Source organism: Melozone crissalis, unplaced genomic scaffold (assembly GCF_028551555.1).
Source record: "Melozone crissalis strain CALT ecotype California unplaced genomic scaffold, PUWL_Pcris_2 ptg000016l_1, whole genome shotgun sequence".
Classification (NCBI taxonomy): Eukaryota; Metazoa; Chordata; class Aves; order Passeriformes; family Passerellidae; genus Melozone; species Melozone crissalis.
The window spans coordinates 57,920,914-57,938,135 of record NW_026535794.1 but is presented as its reverse complement, the minus strand read 5'-3'; the positions used below and the strand labels follow the sequence as shown (position 1 = coordinate 57,938,135).

The 17,222-nt window shown below is 42.2% G+C and overlaps 1 protein-coding gene across 1 annotated transcript in view; it reads right to left on the bottom strand.

Annotated features, from left to right (window-relative positions):
• NFX1 (nuclear transcription factor, X-box binding 1) overlaps positions 1 to 17,222 on the bottom strand; it is a 99,025-nt gene that overhangs the window by 36,804 nt on the left and 44,999 nt on the right. The window contains exons 10-13 of the mRNA XM_054273333.1: positions 16,963 to 17,060; positions 14,918 to 14,948; positions 13,695 to 13,777; positions 13,046 to 13,154 (exon numbers count right to left, since the gene is read on the bottom strand). Of these exons, the coding sequence (XP_054129308.1) occupies positions 13,046 to 13,154; positions 13,695 to 13,777; positions 14,918 to 14,948; positions 16,963 to 17,060 (321 nt within the window). The remainder of the gene's footprint in view (positions 1 to 13,045; positions 13,155 to 13,694; positions 13,778 to 14,917; positions 14,949 to 16,962; positions 17,061 to 17,222) is intronic.

Below are 17,222 nucleotides of genomic sequence, written 5' to 3'. Positions count from 1 at the left end.
CGTTTGGTACAGGACTTGAGGGCTATTGATGAAATAGTGAAAGACGTACATCCAGTTGTTGCTAATCCTTACACCTTGTTAACATCTGTATCGGAGGAGTTTAAATGGTTCTCAGTGATTGACCTTAAAGATGCCTTCTTCTGCATCCCACTGGCAGTAGAGAGTAGGAAATATTTTGCCTTCGAGTGGGAGAGTCCTGATTTTGGGAGAAAGAAGCAGCTTACGTGGACGAGAATCCCACAGGGATTTAAAAACTCCCCTACTATTTTTGGAAATCAACTGGCCAAGGAGCTGGAGGAATGGAAGATAACCCAGGTAACAATATCCCCATCCTTGTGTGTAGTCCTGCAGTACGTGGACGACATTTTTCTGGCTACTAAGGAAAGGGAAATGTGTGTGGAATTAACAATTAAATTACTCAACATGCTTGGCCAAGCAGGGTATCGGGTTTCTAAGGAAAAAGCTCAATTGGTCAAAAATAGTGTTATTTATCTCGGTTGTGAGATCATACAAGGGCAGATGTTGTATGATCTCACAACTCGGTTTACTTACGTTTGGGAGTAAACCGAATAGAGGCAATATGTGCTATTCCTTTGCCTCGTAACCATCAGGAATTGAGATCTTTTCTAGGAATGGTGGGATGGTGTCGACTGTGGATCATGAATTTCGGTCTCCTAGCCAAGCCACTGTATGAGGCCTTGAAGCAGCATCGGCTGGAGTGGACGACACAGCCAAAGAAGGCCTTCCAGGAATTGAAGCAGGCACTAAAGGAGGCCCCAGCCCTAGGACTCCCTGACCTGACCAAAGAATTCCAGTTGTACGTGAATGAGAGGCAAAAACTGGCATTGGGGGTCCTCACCCAGAAGGTGGGATCCTGGAAGAGGCCAGTGGGATACTTCTCTAAACAACTGGATTCGGTAAGTTCCGGGTGGCCCTCATGTTTACGAGCCATGGCGGCAACAATAATTCTTATTCAAGAGGCCCGGAAATTGACTTTGTGGGCAAAAATGAAAGTGTTTGTTCCCCATATGGTCATGGCCGTTTTGGAGCAAAAGGGGGGTCACTGGCTATCATCCAGTCGAATGTTGCAATACCAGGCTATCCTGAGAGAACAGGATGATATTGAAATAAAGACTACTAATCATGTTAATCCAGCAGAGTTTTTACGCAGTGACCAGGAGGCTGGGGGACTGGTGCACGATTGCGTAGAGGTAATTGAACAAGTATATGCCAGCAGACCCGACCTAAAGGATGAACCATTGGAAGAACCTGAATGGGAACTATACACTGATGGATCCAGTTTTGTCGAGAATGGGACTCGCTATGCCGGGTATGCAGTAGTAACATTGGATCAAGTAATAGAGGCAAAGGCTTTGTTACCTGGAACTTCGCCCCAGAAGGCAGAGGTGATTGGACTCACCAGAGCCCTGCATTTGAGCAAGGACAATAGGGTTAATATCTGGACGGATTCTAAATATGCCTTTGGTGTGGTTCATGTACATGGGGTGTTATGGAAAGAAAGGGGGCTTTTGAATTCACAGGGAACCAACATCAAGCACCGGGAAGAAGTGCTACAGCTACTGGATGCGGTACATAGTCCCAAAGCAGTCGCAGTAATGCATGTTAGAGGACATCAGACTGCGGAAGGAGACGTTTACAGAGGAAATCGATTTGCTGATGTTACAGCACGGCAAGTGGCACGGGAAATATGGACTCAAATGGCATTGGTACCGGTAAGAACGAATCCGGCTATCCCATACCTGAATCAGGAGCCCAAATATTCAATAGAAGATGGAAAACTAATAAACTTGCTAGGGGCACAGAGGAATCAACTTGGGTGGTATGTTACACCAATGGGACAAATAGTGGTACCTACTCACATAATGAAATTTATTTTGGAATCAGAACATAATACATGTCATTGGGGGGCAGAAGTATTGGTAAAATTTTTGAAGAATGAGATAATCTCTAATCAGATGTTAACAATGACAAAAAGAGTTAATGCAATGTGCCCGGTATGTTTGAAAAATAATCCAGTAGTTAGGAGACAAATACAAATGGGAAAGTTGCAAGTCGGGCCACAACCGGGAGATTACTGGCAAGTTGATTTTTCTGAATTGCCTAGGGCACAGGGATACAGATACTTGTTAGTGTACGTATGTACGTTCTCAGGGTGGCCGGAAGCTCTTCTATGTAGAACTAATCAGGCTAAGGAGGTAGTAAAAACCTTGTTAAAAGAAATAATACCAAGATTTGGAGTACCTTTAGGATTGTCATCAGATAGGGGTCTGCATTTTATAGCCGGGGTAGTGCAGGAATTAGCATGAATGTTAGATATAACCTGGAATTTGCATACCCCCTGGAGACCTCAGTCTAGTGGGCAAGTGGAAAGGATGAATTAAACCCTGAAAGGACAAATCAAAAAGATTTGCCAGGAAGCTAAACTGCACTGGCCTCAAGCTTTGCCTTTGGCCCTACTCAGGATTCGAATTAAACCAAGGGAAAAGGTAGGTGTAAGTCCATATGAGATACTATATGGCAAACCATATCATGCAACTGTATTAAAAGGGCAGGTACATGTGAGTGGGGACCAGGCGATTGCAGAGTATGTTATGTCACTTAATAAGATCTTGAATTCTTTAAGAAACACGTTACAGTGGAATAGACCGCTCACGCTGGAGAATTCTGTCCACGACATTCAGCCTGGGGACCAGGTGTACGTCAAGAAGTGGATCACGGATCCGCTATGGGAATCATGGAGCGGACCCCACCAGGTGATGATGACGACCTACACAGCGGTGAAGGTCCAGGGGATGGATGCTTGGATCCATTACACCAGGGTAAAGAAGGCACCGTTCCAATGGGAAACCCAGATAGTGTCTCCAACCCGGATGATCTTCCGCGCAAAGCCGCCTTCTTAATTATATTACTGCTAGTGATCATGAGACTAGTACCCGTTCAAGGGTTTACTCTAGTACAGGTTGAAGAAACAAAGGTTACAGTCATGGAAAGGATGGAAGTTCAATTAACTTTTGTTATATTTGACAGCCAGAGAGTTGAGGCCGATGAAGTTATTGCAATATGGCAACGGGGGGCTGAAAGAAGCCGAGGCAAGATCGGAGTCGGTTGGGATCAGGATAAACAACAAGGAAACACGGTACTGAATCTTACTAAGGTAACCACAAACGATACAGGAGAATATACATGTTTGGTCAAGATACAGGATAGTTTTGATTACAAAAGAGTGAGTATGAGGGTTTTGCCATGGACAGGGGATCGTGCTGAAAACATAAAGGTTAATCCAGTATCAATGGCAGTGGACATGTGGGATGGGCCACCCCTCAGAATAAATTGTTCCTTCCTAGTAAGATCAAGATATCAAAGGAACTTTCGGGTCAAATGGTGGAAGCAAAATAGGGAACTGACCGAGGACAGAATAGAGGACGGGACCAGTTGGTGGGAGAAGGAAGGCAAAGGTTGTGGGTGGACGAATGTCACTAATCCTAGAATAGGAAATGCATGGTGGAGGCATGACAGAATGATGTTATCCTTACAGAGACACGGTAGAAGGAGTAGACGGGAGGCTAATGATACAATAGAACGGAATGCTGAGCAGGAAAACTTAGTGGTAGGATTAATTAGAGATTTTGGGATCATGCAGAACGTGACTAAAATAACAGCTTGCCTGCCATTACCACAGGCTGCAGGTGAACCAATTCCCTGGGGAATAATACCGGTAACCAAAATGCCTGAAACATTCAAGAGTGTTTCATGGTCCTGCCAGTCAGTTCCCAAACCAGTAGATGTATGGAGGGATTTGTGTATGACCATTCGGGCTATGACTAGAGAGGAATGTGAAAAGAAACCCAATCATTATGGTTGGATTCAAAATACCAGGAGGTGTTTAATTGCAACCCCAATAGATGAGCCATGCAATACAGTACGAATAAGAACGAAATCCCACCGAAATGAGATGAGTTGTCAGAATGTCACACAGAATTTTGACACCTGGAATAGCTGGAAGACATTATGGGGACCCAGTGTTTTGGAACACTATAATTACCTTGGGGAAGTACAATGGTGCATCCAATGGTCAGGAGTAAAGAATCAGTCACATTATAGGGCCCTCATCACGTCTACATCTTCCCGAGAGTTCAGACCGCAGAAAGAGGATTGGAATTGTACTGAGGTTTTTACATGTGATACACCGGAAGACCGAATTGGATTGGTACCAGTGAAAATAGCATTTAAGTGGGGATGCGAGTGTAGGGAGTATGATCACACGGTTAGCCGAGAGTCCATGGATAGACCTATAGATTGCAGATATACTACTGTGCATAGCCCTGGAAATCTAGTCTGGGTGTTGGGACATGGACAGTGGACCACACATTTACCTCTAGATGGATCAGTAACACAAATCACCCTAGGGGTTCCCACATTGTGTCCATACTGGAAACAGAATAGATTGATCCAAAGGAAAGGACTCAGAAAGAGGGAAGAATCCCTAGAGGAGCAGTGGCATGAACCTGGCTCAGGAGTACAATTTGGATGGATATTAGAGTCATTATTCCCTCCGGTAGCGACATATCGAAATAGGGAAATGCTCAACAACTTGTTAGGACAGACAGAAAGGTTGGCAGCAGCTACTAAGAAGGGATTTAAAGATCTAAATTTGCAATTGCAAGCTACATTAAGAATGACCCTACAAACAGAATGGCATTGGATTTGCTACTGTTAAAAGAACATGGAGTTTGTGGTTACCTGAGTAGGAGAATAGATCATTGCTGTGTACACATTCCATATGTTACACTTGAAGTTGAGAAAGATATTTCTCAGCTGGCAGAAGTGGAAACAAAAACCAAGGAAATTGAAAAGGAAGCACAGCATAACTGGATAGGAGCAGTATTTGATTCTTTGGGGCTTTACCTGTCTGGCTGGATTACGTCTGCTATACAGTATGCACTAATGTTTTTAGTATTTTTAGTGACTATATGGATTGTATATAGATGCCTCAGGTGTGATCGAAAAGGAAAAGAAGCGATCTCTCTGGTTGCTGAAGGCGATGACCCGCGGGCGGCAGAATGAAGAACACTCCCCACCTCGTTATGAAGATGTTATTGTCAATACTGTTGATTGAGCATCCTTGCAGCAGGACTGAAGGATGCTCAAAAGGGGGGAAAGGTTGGAAAAGAAATGAAATTTAGCAAATGTGTAATTATAGTTTAGTTATGAGTTGTGTGTGAATTGGTTTGTTAAAAGCAGTTTTGTAGCCGTTGATAGTGTGTGTGTTGGGTTTTGTGTGTAACCTAGCAGGTAGTCTTAGGAATTTAATAAATATTTGAACTAGTGCAGGAAAGTAAGAATGCTAACCTGTCTGGGGGCAGCATACAATGCTCTTAGAATAAGATAAGCAGAAGATTTATGATCTTGTGCTTGTGAACTAAGGAATGTATCACAAGGGGACTGTGACTAGGCAAGGGGAACTGTTTCTCGGAGACCTTGTTATGAATCGCATGTATAAAAAGGGAAGCACCCATACGTGAAATTGGGGGCTCGGACTTGGGACATTAGTCCGCTGGCACCCCCGGGCCCTTAATAAAGCACCCACAAAACTTATCCGAGTTTTGTGTCATTCATCAATTGGGCAACAGGAGAAGTAAATCTTGGCTGCCTATGAAGGAGTCCAGGCTGCCTCGGAGGTAATAGGCACTGAAGCACAACTCCTCCTGGCACCCCGACTACCGGTGCTGGGGTGGATGTTCAAAGGCAAGGTTCCTTCCACTCACCATGCCACCAGTGCTACATGGAGCAAGTGGATTGCTCTTATCACTCAGCGCGCCCATATACGTAAACTGAATTACCCTGGGATTTTGGAGGTCAATACAAATTGGCCCGAAGGTGAGAATTTTGGTGTCACAGATGAAGAGGAACAAGAACCAGTAACACGTGCTGAAGAGGCTCCTCCCTATAACCAACTGCCCCTAAAGGAAACACGCTACGCATTTTTCACTGACGGTTCCTGTCGCATCGTAGGGATGAACCGGAAGTGGAAAGCAGCCGTATGGAGCCCCACACAACAGGTTGCACAAGCTACCGAAGGAGAAGGTGGATCAAGCCAACTTGCTGAACTCAAAGCTGTTCAACTGGCCCTAGACATTGCTGAGAAAGAGAAGTGGCCAAAGCTGTACCTCTACACTCATTCATGGATGGTAGCCAATACTCTGTGGGGATGGCTGGAGAGGTGGAAAAAGGCTAACTGGCAACGTAGAGGGAAACCAATTTGGGCTGCTGATGAGTGGAAAGACATTGCTACCAGGGTAGGGAGGCTACCTGTGAAAGTCCACCATGTAGATGCCCATGTACCCAAGAGTAGGGCCAATGAGGAGCACCAAAATAATGAGCAGGCAGACCAAGCTGCAAAGATAGGGGTGTCCAAAATAGACCTAGATTGGGAACATAAGGGAGAGTTGTTCCTAGCTAGATGGGCCCATGATGCCTCAGGCCACCAGGGCAGAGATGCCACCTATAAATGGGCACGAGACCGAGGGGTGGATCTAACCATGGACAGTATTTCTCAGGTTATCCATAACTGTGAGACGTGTGCTGCCATCAAGCAGGCCAAGCGAGTGAAGCCCCTGTGGTACGGTGGGCAGTGGTCCAAGTACAAGTATGGGGAGGCCTGGCAGATTGACTACATCACACTGCCCCAGACACGCCAGGGCAAACGCTACGTGCTGACCATGGTGGAGGCCACCACTGGATGGTTGGAAAGCTACCCTGTGTCTCATGCTACAGCCTGGAACACCATCCTGCGCCTTGAAAAGCAAGTTCTGTGGAGACATGGCACCCCTGAGAGGATCGAGTCAGACAACGGGACTCATTTCAAGAACAGCCTTATCAACACCTGGGCTAGAGAACATGGCATTGAGTGAGTGTACCATACCCCCTACCATACTCCAGCTGCAGGAAAAGTGGAGAGGTACAATGGACTACTAAAAACCCAGTTGAAAGCTTTGGGTGGGGAATCTTTCAAAAACTGGGAGAAGCATTTAGCAAAGGTCACCTGGTTAGTTAACACCCGAGGTTCCACCAACCGAGCAGGTCCTGCCCAGTCTGAGTCCCTGAATGTAATAGAAGGAGACAAAGTCCCAGTGGTACATATCAGAGGTTTGTTAGGGAAGACGGTGTGGATCAATTCTGCCTCGAGTACAGACAAACCCATTCGTGGGGTTGTCTTTGCTCAGGGACCAGGTTGCACGTGGTGGATAATGCAAAGAGATGGAACAACACGATGTGTACCTCAGGGAGATCTGACTGTGGGGTAAGAATGATATGCAATATCACTGTTCATTGGATGTTACTGCCATTGTCTGTACATTAAACCATACAGATATGAGATAGAAGGAAATGTGTAAGTGTCGAAGGTCTGAGCAAGTGATAGATGGAGCTTTAGGTGACTAAAATGAAAAGGGGGAATCCTGCAGCTCTGTAATATAGGGCCTGGATTCAGTGGTCCAGTGTGGGGATGTGATGAAGGCATGATGGGTATTGCTTGTAATTTTGGGGGAATAGATGGAAATTTTGTATGAATAATGCATGATGTGTTGTAGTATGTTGATGATATGGGGATAAGGGGTGGAATGTCCTGGGGTGACGTTATGATGCTTGTATCCCCATTCGTCTGTTCTGTGCCTTTAAGACCAACTCTGAAGAGTGGAAGTTTTGTTTGGGTTTCTCTTATCAGGGACACAGAGATGAGCAGTACATAGGGCTGTTTTTCACTTCTTGCTTTCAGCTTGCTGCTTTGCTTGCTCTCTTTTCTGCTCTCGCTTCTGCTCTGCTTTGGCCTCTGCTTATTAGCTAGTTCTAGCTAAACAGTCCACATCCCTTCCTGGACTGTTTCTCCTCTCCTGTTTCTGAGATCATCTCAAACCTGCTCCGGACTGGGACCTGGGAACATCGTTCTGCTGCAGCAGCTGCCCCAGCACCGGAAGGACTGAGAACAGAGCAGCCACCCCCGAAAGAGACTTTCTGATTTTGTCATCTTTCTCAGAGCGGTGTCATCGGGTATTGTTCATTTTGTGTGCTGAGGGGTGTTGTGCCTGAAATAAACAGGTTCTTTCCACCTCTCTCCAAGGAATTTTTCCCGAACTGGTTGGGGGGAGGGGCCGTGTGGGTTTTGCTTTCTGGAAGGGCCCTCCTTTGCAGATTCTTTAACAAATTTGCCCTAAACCAGGACAACCTTTGATTTTAAAAGGGGAGATTTCTCTTCAATTCCCTTCCAGAAGGCCAATCATCGAAATTTTGTCTTCCAAATTTCCTGACATCACTTTTTCACACCGTTGTTTAGATTTTGTCATTTTGCCAAGCTCTGAATATAGTACTATAAAGATTCCAAAGAAAATTACCAAAAGAAAACAAGTCTTCTTTATGGTATTTATTATTACACGGATCCTCATAAGCGCTCATTATGAACGTGTCCAAATACTTCAAAGTCAGCTTTGTGTGTTTTGGAAGTTCTCTGTCTCAGGCAGTACCTATTTTATTCTGAGTGCATTTTTTTATCTTCTGTGTTCGGGAAACAAGTTTTAATCTCCTATAACATCCAAATCTCAGTATTAAACAAAGTAACAGAAGTACTTACATACACCACCTCAATGAAAGCACTGCACAAAAATTAATACAATTCACTGCTTCTTTCAGACTATATAAAAACTGGCAAACTGACTGGAATACAAACTACAGTTCAAACAGATAAATGCTTAGAAAAGCAGAACACTAAGAAAACATTTGACATCATACAGGAAGAGATATGAGAACAAAAAGAGAATATGATTGGTCTATAAGCAAAGAAAGAGGTAGTGGACAACAGCAGAAAATGGTGGAGGAAGTAAGAGAATAAAGGGGCAACAAAAATAGAAACCAACAATTTTAACCTGAAGAGGAGAGTGTTAAGAGAGCTTTGGAATTCAGCAAGTTCTCTAACTCTAACTCTGCAATCATAGGATTCTTCCTTCCTAATCTACCAAAGCAAAACCCGTTGAACTCCCAATGTTCCTACTGTCCCACTTCTACAGAAATTGACAGCTGCTAGATCAATATGCAGCTCCAGCCTAGGGTAGGACTGAACACACATTCCAGAGAGACGAGACACACAATATATATACATAGCAACAACATGATGAGATACACAGACTAACATAAAGCCAACTGAACTATGAGGTTCAAGTAAAGAGGAATACCAATAGCTAAGTCCTATTCCTTCTCTTCAGCTCATAGGACTGAAGCTTATTAGTGAAGACACACACATACACACAATCCACTCCAAATTCACATGCACACCACCACATTCATGAATCTGAAATACTAGCACAGGCTGTCTAATATCCATGCCTGAACAGACTCCTTTCCCAGGTACTGGCTGAAGCCTTGGGTATTTCCAGAGGCAGATCTACTCCTACTAGCTACTCAATCCAGCTTTGAAGCAAGCTTGTTAGAAAATTGCACACAAACCCTCATCCATCCATGTGCTGGCACCCAGATCAAGGAGTCCTTATAACTTATGATCCCATTCTCCAGCTGTTCGCACACAGGATACATCAATCTGGTCTCTCAGTTGCTAGCATAAAGACTATGTGCTCCCACGACGGGCAGACAAGCCCACAGCTGCTGGCACACAAGAACTCCCACACACTGAACAGAGAATGATACTACACTGAAAGATATTAAATCTTAACTATGACAGGATAAACAATGGACATGAGGTGCACAGATCTCTATCAGGTAAGTAAGTTGACCAACAGCTTCATTTACACAAATGGTGTCTATTTTGCCTTCACTCCATTTGTCCATGCATCCACTTGATTCCTCCCAAATAACATAACAAAATAATTTTTTCCCCATTAAAGTGACTTGAACCTGGCTGGATGCCCTGCGCCCACCAAAGAGCTGGATGCTCTATCATTCCCACCCACAGGCAGGGGAAAGAAAATATAATGACTTGACCATAGGACCAGGAGAGGTCACTAACCAAATACCATAATGTGAAAAACAAAAGGCCACTTGGGCATACTAACTGAGTTTATTTCTAATAAAATCAGAGGATAATGAGAAGTAAAATAAATCTTAAAAACACTTCTCCCCTACCCTTCCCTCTTTCCCAGGCTGCAGCTCCTGCCCCCCAGTGGTGCCGGGGTCAGGGAAGGGAGGCAGTTGATCACATATTTTTCCCATTGCTGCTCAGGGAGAAGAGTCCTTCCCTGCTCCACAGCTGGGTCCCTCCCATGGGGAGCTCTGCATGAACTTCTCCAACAGGAGTCCGTCCTGCATGCAACAGTCCTCCACAAACTGCTCTATTGTAGATCACTGTTCCAAAGGGTGCAGCCCTTCAGGCAAAACCTGGTCCAATGTGGGTTCCACCAGAGTCACAGGTCCTACCAGGAAACCTGCTCTAGTGCGAGCTCTGCTCTCCACAGGTCTGCAGGTTCCTGCCAAGAGCTTGTTCCAGCACAGGATTCTCACCAGTTCACAGCCTCTTTCAGGCATCCACTTGCTCCAGTGTGGAGTTCCCCTGTGAGCTGCAGGTGAATCTCTGTAGCCCTGTTGACCTCCATGGGCTGCAGGGCCACAGCTGCTTCACCATGGTCTTCCCCAACAGTGGCTCTGCTTCAGCACCTGAGCACCTCCTCCCCCTCCTTTTTCACTGATCTTAAGTGTCTGCATAGTTGCCTCCTCTCATCTCTGGCTGCAATTACATCTGTTCAATGATTTTTTTTTCACTTCTTAAATACATTTTCACAGAGGTTTTACTGTTATTCCTCATCAGCTTGACCTTGGCCAGCTGTGGATCCATCTTAGAACCAGATGGCATTAACTCTGCTGGACATAGGGTAGCTTCTGGCAGCTTCTGGCAGCTTCAAACAGAAGCCAATTCTGTAGCCTCCTGCTTCCAAACCCTGGATGCAAACCCACTACAGCCACTGGCCACTCAGCTACATCTGTACTCAAATCTGCTACTTCTGCTATTATTAGTGTGGTTACATCAGCATCACAACTACGTGGCCTTGGGAAATTTTGTTCTCAAAAAGTTCCCTATACCTCACTCATCCAATTACTTGTGAAGCTCAGACATCTCTCACCCTTTTTGGTGAGGAACAGATGTGAAATTTCCTATCTGAAACTTCTTTCACTTTTTCAATGATTTTTGCTATGTTCAGAAATTTCTCAAGTCTGGTTATTTTTTAAAATCTGTCCCATCAGTTAAATCTCAGGCCAGATCCTACTCATTTGCCCATGTATTATAAAGTACAGCAGTTAGTAAAAAAAACCTGCAATTTTTGTCTAAGGAGACTAAATTACAGTAAATTACAGCAAATAAGAATGCTAGGGTGAACAAAATGTTAGGAGAAAGAAGTAGAAAGCAAAAATAGAAAAGATTCAGAATGTCCATGGAAAGGAATGTCCTGTGGAAAGGAAGCATGGGAAAGAGTAGAGCTTTGCTGTCCCTTGCTACAGGCCTTGAAACAATCTTCCAATGTCTTTGGAGGACCACATTGTTAGACAGCTACACTGGTCGCTTGCTATTGATGAGAAATGATAAGTAAAGAATCTTATAATGAGAAGTCTCTTAGTTGCACTAATCAGGGTAATGGGGACAGAGTGCAGAGAGGTCTGATCCAAAGGGCAGAAATACAGTATCTGAAAACTCTGTTTTCCTAATGCACTGTCTCTAATGCTGACATTATTTATTGTCCCCAAGAGATGTATTCCTGTCTTGAAGTAGACTGTGCATGCATAAAGAAACCCTAGCACAAGAAAGGAATCACACTTATCAGCACTGAGGAAATTACACAGGAAAGCAAAGTAACTGGGAAGCACACAGAGGTGTAGATGCACTCTAGTATTGCACCTTGATGTCAGTCCTCACCATTCCTAGCAAAAGTAGTAATGGAGATAAAAGCAGGGACAAGAAATCCAATCTAATGAGTAGGCAAATGACTTACAGCTGACCATACCATGACATTTGATACTATGGCTGATATAAGCCACCTGCAAAGTGCTGGCTAGACAGGTGAATCAGAGTCAAGAATGGCCCTTGGGAGTGGTGAGAAAGACTGACCACCAACTACAGGGTCAGAATCATATAGGACCACATAACGCATGCCTCTGTAATCTCAACAAGCAGCGTCCAGAGAAAGCAGGTAAGAAATCTTTAAAGATACTGCTTAGTTGATTTACCTCTGGACAGATTCAAATGGGAAACTTCAGGGGCACAGAGGTTTAAGCCAAATTACCATAACAATCATGTTCCTGAAGTACATAACTGCTTTTTCCATATTCAGAAAAAAAATCAGCATGGAAGATTGACCTCTAGATTTTATCACATTCAACAGTGGAGCAGTTTACAGTGGAGGCATCCCATTTAACAATGGAGGCAATCCTTAGATCTCCTTTCATCTGAGAGTGAAATATAATCTTAAAAAATATTGCAGCAATGTGGATAAGTTTAATGACCTTAAATATTAAACTCACAGAATTCATTGAAGAAAAACAACTGCTCAGAAAAATCCATGCATTCTGACTCAACTAGACCAGAAGTTACTAACAGGACCTCTGAGACATTAAGATTACTATTTTCCTTTGTCAAGAGCAATGTTTGCACACAGAAATATTTATTTTTCTAATGAGAGATGCAGTCAACACATGCATCATATTCATAGGCTATTAAGACAGACTACAATGCTTACTCAAGCACAGTGAGCTTCAGAGGCTCTAGCACCTTCTCTTTCCCAGGATGATTCCATGAAAAGTTGGTCTCCATAAAATGGAGGTCTTTGACTATGTCCATGTACATATAATACAGGAGAGACACATGTACTATTGCAGCGAAGCCACTTCAATCTGTAAACAGTATCCTTACAATCTACATCACCTTTCTGCTTTTACACCAGTGTGAAACAGATCACGTTAACTGCCTAGAGCTATACAGAGATATTAATGTATTCCTAGAATAAAAGACAATTATATATTTTTGCACATAACTCACTTGTTTGCCAGCATGTTTGACAACTGCCACGATGGCAGGGTTCTTCACATCTATGAAGCCCACAGTTGAGTTTACGACCACAAACCAAAGAGCACTTATGTTCTGTGTCCTAAGAAATAGCAAAAAAGAAAAAGCAGACTTTACCTATAAGCCCTATTGGTTATTTTTTCCTCTTTGAGGTTCCAATCTACTTCTAATAATAGATAGACAAAACTGTATAGTGCAAAAAATAGCTTAGGCCAAATCTATACAGCTTTTCTATCACTGTATGAATACACAATTTTTAATGCAGATTCTGTTAAGACTTCTGTTACAAACACAGCTACAAGGTTTATGCTTCTCCTATTAAGTAATATGTTTTTCCTCTCCATTTTTCCTGAAAATCACTGCATTGACAAAAAACACCTTTACACTGATTTAACTGCATTTAGGCTGAAATTTGGCTTTACTTTTATAATGATACCTATAAAACAAGACTTTCAAAATAAACGCACACACGCAAACTTTGTGAGCATAACCAACAAAACAAATAGAGAATGAAGACGCACAAAAATGGAAAGATACAAAAGATAAAAAGACTATTAAGATCACAACCAAAATTAAACACACATCACATCAAGCAATTTTATAGAACCACAGGTACACTTACCACACAGCAAACTTCATTACACTTGTGTCGTCCACATGATCTCTTCTTGTTGCATCGCTTGTCACACATGAATGTAATAGCAGCTATTAAAAAGAAAATCCCCCCAAATTCCTAACTTTTAGATCTTTGCATATGCTGAAAATAAAACCTGTAATTACAGTACTACGCTAAGGCTGTTGCAGGGCATGGTCTAGGAGAGACTAACACAGAGTAAGCCAGCAAGCAAACTTTTAAACTACTCGCTCTGCCTCACAATTATCCCCATGTGGCACTTGCCTTTCTTTAAAGAAACTCTTACTCAAAAGGATTTTGGAAAGCAGAATCCATGAAGCTAGTTAATTTCTCCTTAACCTTCACACCATAAACTCCACACAACAGAACAAAAGAAACAGGATATTCTGATACACTGAAGTACCATAAACATCCAATTTAAGACTGCTTAAACTAGGGTGGTTTTAGCTGTTTCAGTCAGCTAAAAACAACTACTGCTATATGCTAATGAAATTACTGCTAGCAAAGAACATCCTTATTACCATAAACAGCTAATAAAAGGGAATCATTTCTGGATTCCATAAGAGCAAAGTCCTCATAGACAAAAGGTCAAATTAGAAAATAAGCATATTACTCCCTTGTGTATCTTGTAGACTTCAGTAGATAGAGGTCAATCAAGTAAAGATTTCACTAAGGGGAATTCTGAGATGTTATATCCTGAATACCAAGAAGCATCACATGGGAACACTCTGACGCAAAGATCATCACCATACAATGTCTAGTAGAATCAAAGCTTGTATTTCCCCAGAAACATAGGCATCAGAGTAAAACTATTACACTGAATCTGAGTTGTGCAAGTTGACCAAAAGTTATACAGGATGATGGGAGAGTAGGAGGGGAATGGTAACCTATTGAATATGGCAGGTGGTGTAAGAAACTGTTCAAAATAAAACAGACATATGAATCTTTGAGATCAAATGTGAAGACGCCTTTCCTTATGTAAAATATTAAAGAAAACTAAATATGTTTATATTTCAAACCTTCTCCCAAACATAGCAGCATGACCAGTACCATGAACAAGCAGCAGAAATTACCAACTTAGCATGGAAGCATGGATATAAGATGCAGTACAGATTAGCTATTTTCCAGTTTTGTCAATCAAACTCCAAACTACTATGAGCTGTAATAAGTTTTAAAAAACTTTACATTATGTATGTATCATTATCTTGTACCTTTATTTCTGAGAAGAGCACATGGGATTTCCTAGGAAACAAACAAGCGGCCATTAGATTAAAATAAATGAAACAACTGAAACATACTTATCTAGAAAACATTTGGTCACACGAAAAAAGAAGCACAACTCAGTTTTCATGTGTATAACACATCTGTATACAAAAGTGAAATAAAAACTGGGAAAAAATCCTCAAATCTTTTAACACAGTATTTGTTCCTTAAAGATTCAATACCAATTTTTAAAAAATGTAGTTTTGTACTCTCCACTTAATTCAGCAGTTTTAAGTGTCACCGTAAACTGAGAGAATCAGGCTTGTCCCAAGAAACCAGAAATCTATGTGATGGAAACCAATAGAGATCTCCCAGAGAGTACTGATAGGAGTGCATAAATTTCTGCTTTGACCAAACGTCCCAAAAACCCAAGTCTGACAAAAGAAAGGAAGAAGCCTAAAGTTACGATCTACAAAGGTGTACCTAAAGACCTCAACATGAAAATAAAATGTAATGGATGAAAATAATGTTGTTGACATTTGAAGCATTCACAATAACTTTATATTCTAAGCTGTCATTTTTGAGTATCACATTTTTCATAATTGATTAAAATTATCACTGTAGTTAGCTCTTTTTATAGAAGCATCTTTCTGGTGTGTGAGAAACTTCATAAACTAAACCCAAAACCTCACTACCTCAAGATTCAAAATGCAATCTAAAGCCTTCTACACCATAACTACCTTCAGCAAAATTCTAGGAGAAAGCAGTTCCAACTGCTAGCAAACTCTCAGTAATTTCCATGCACCTACAGACTTACAAATATTCAGAAGCCACCTCTACTTGCAGATGATATATAACAGGTCAAAAAAGTCATCAAAGCTTCTGTCATAGTAGCCAAGAATTTCAAAGCTATTGTCCTGGGGTGACGTTATGATGCTTGTATCCCCATTCATCTGTTCTGTGCCTTTAAGACCGGCTCTGAAGAGTAGAAGTTTTGTTTGGGTTTCTCTTATCAGGGACACAGAGACGAGCAGTACATAGGGCTGTTTTGGCTTCTTGCTTTTCAGCTTGCTGCTTGGCTTGCTTGCTTTTCTGCTCTTGCTTCTGCTCTCGCTTTTGCTTCTGCTTATTAGCTAGTTTAGCTAAACAGTCCACATCCCTTCCTGGACTGTTTCTCCTCTCCTGTTTCTGTGACCATCTCGAACCTGCTCCGGACTGGGACTGGGAACACCGAAGGTTTGCACCGTTTGGCTGCAGCAGCTGCCCCAGCGCCGGAGGGACTGAGAATAGAGCAACCACCCCCGAAAGAGACTTTCTGATTTTGTCATCTTTCTCAGAGCGGTGTCAGCTGGTATTGTTCATTTTGTGTGCTGAGGGGTGCTGTGCCTGAAATAAACAGGTTCTTTCCACCTCTCTCCAAGGAATTTTTTCCCAAACCGGTTGGGGGGAGGGGCCGTGTGGGTTTTGCTTTCTGGAGGGGCCCTCCTTTGCAGATTCTTTAACAAATTTGCCCTAAACCAGGACAGCTATGATTACAGAAAGTAGCATGATTTAAAAATATAATTACTAAATAACAGTAACTGAGGACCTAGAAGATCACTGTATGTACATGATCTTGTACAACGAACATGTACATGAAATGTACAACGAACAGGAATCAGTAACAATGTAGTTGTTACTAAAATGTCTACAAGGAGACTACAAGTTATTACTATAAAGTTTTAATTAGGCTGCCTTTCCTCTCTCAGTTTCCTCTTGGCACCACTAACAATTCCTTACGCTACAAAAATACTCCAGAATAATATGGAATTTTGAAGAATGTTTACACTAATAGAACTCTGCTCAAACTCTGCCAAAATACTTTAAAAATTGTCTTCATAGTAAAAGCATGTTACCACTTCACAGTGTAAGCTAGATACCATCTATCAGTTAGTATACAACATAAGTTTTTGCAGCTAAGAAGCACAGTACTTCTTTATACTTCTTCAGTTCCTTTTTGTCTACAGCTTTAAAAAGCAGCAAAGATTACCTGTTTTTGAGGTTACACACTCACCTTTTTTTTGAAGCCGCACCTACAAAAAATATTTGATGTGTGAGAACATGGTCTACAGTCTCCTTCGTGGCAAAGGCTTTCACATGTATGAATGAACTCTAGCAAAATGAAAATACAAATATTAAGAATATAAAAAAATCTATGACCACATTACCACATTACATTATTAGGAGCATCTCTGGTCAATGATACTAAGCTTATGCACAGCTGAGTTTTATTTCCTTATTTTAAAACATTATTATGAACACATAGCCAGACTG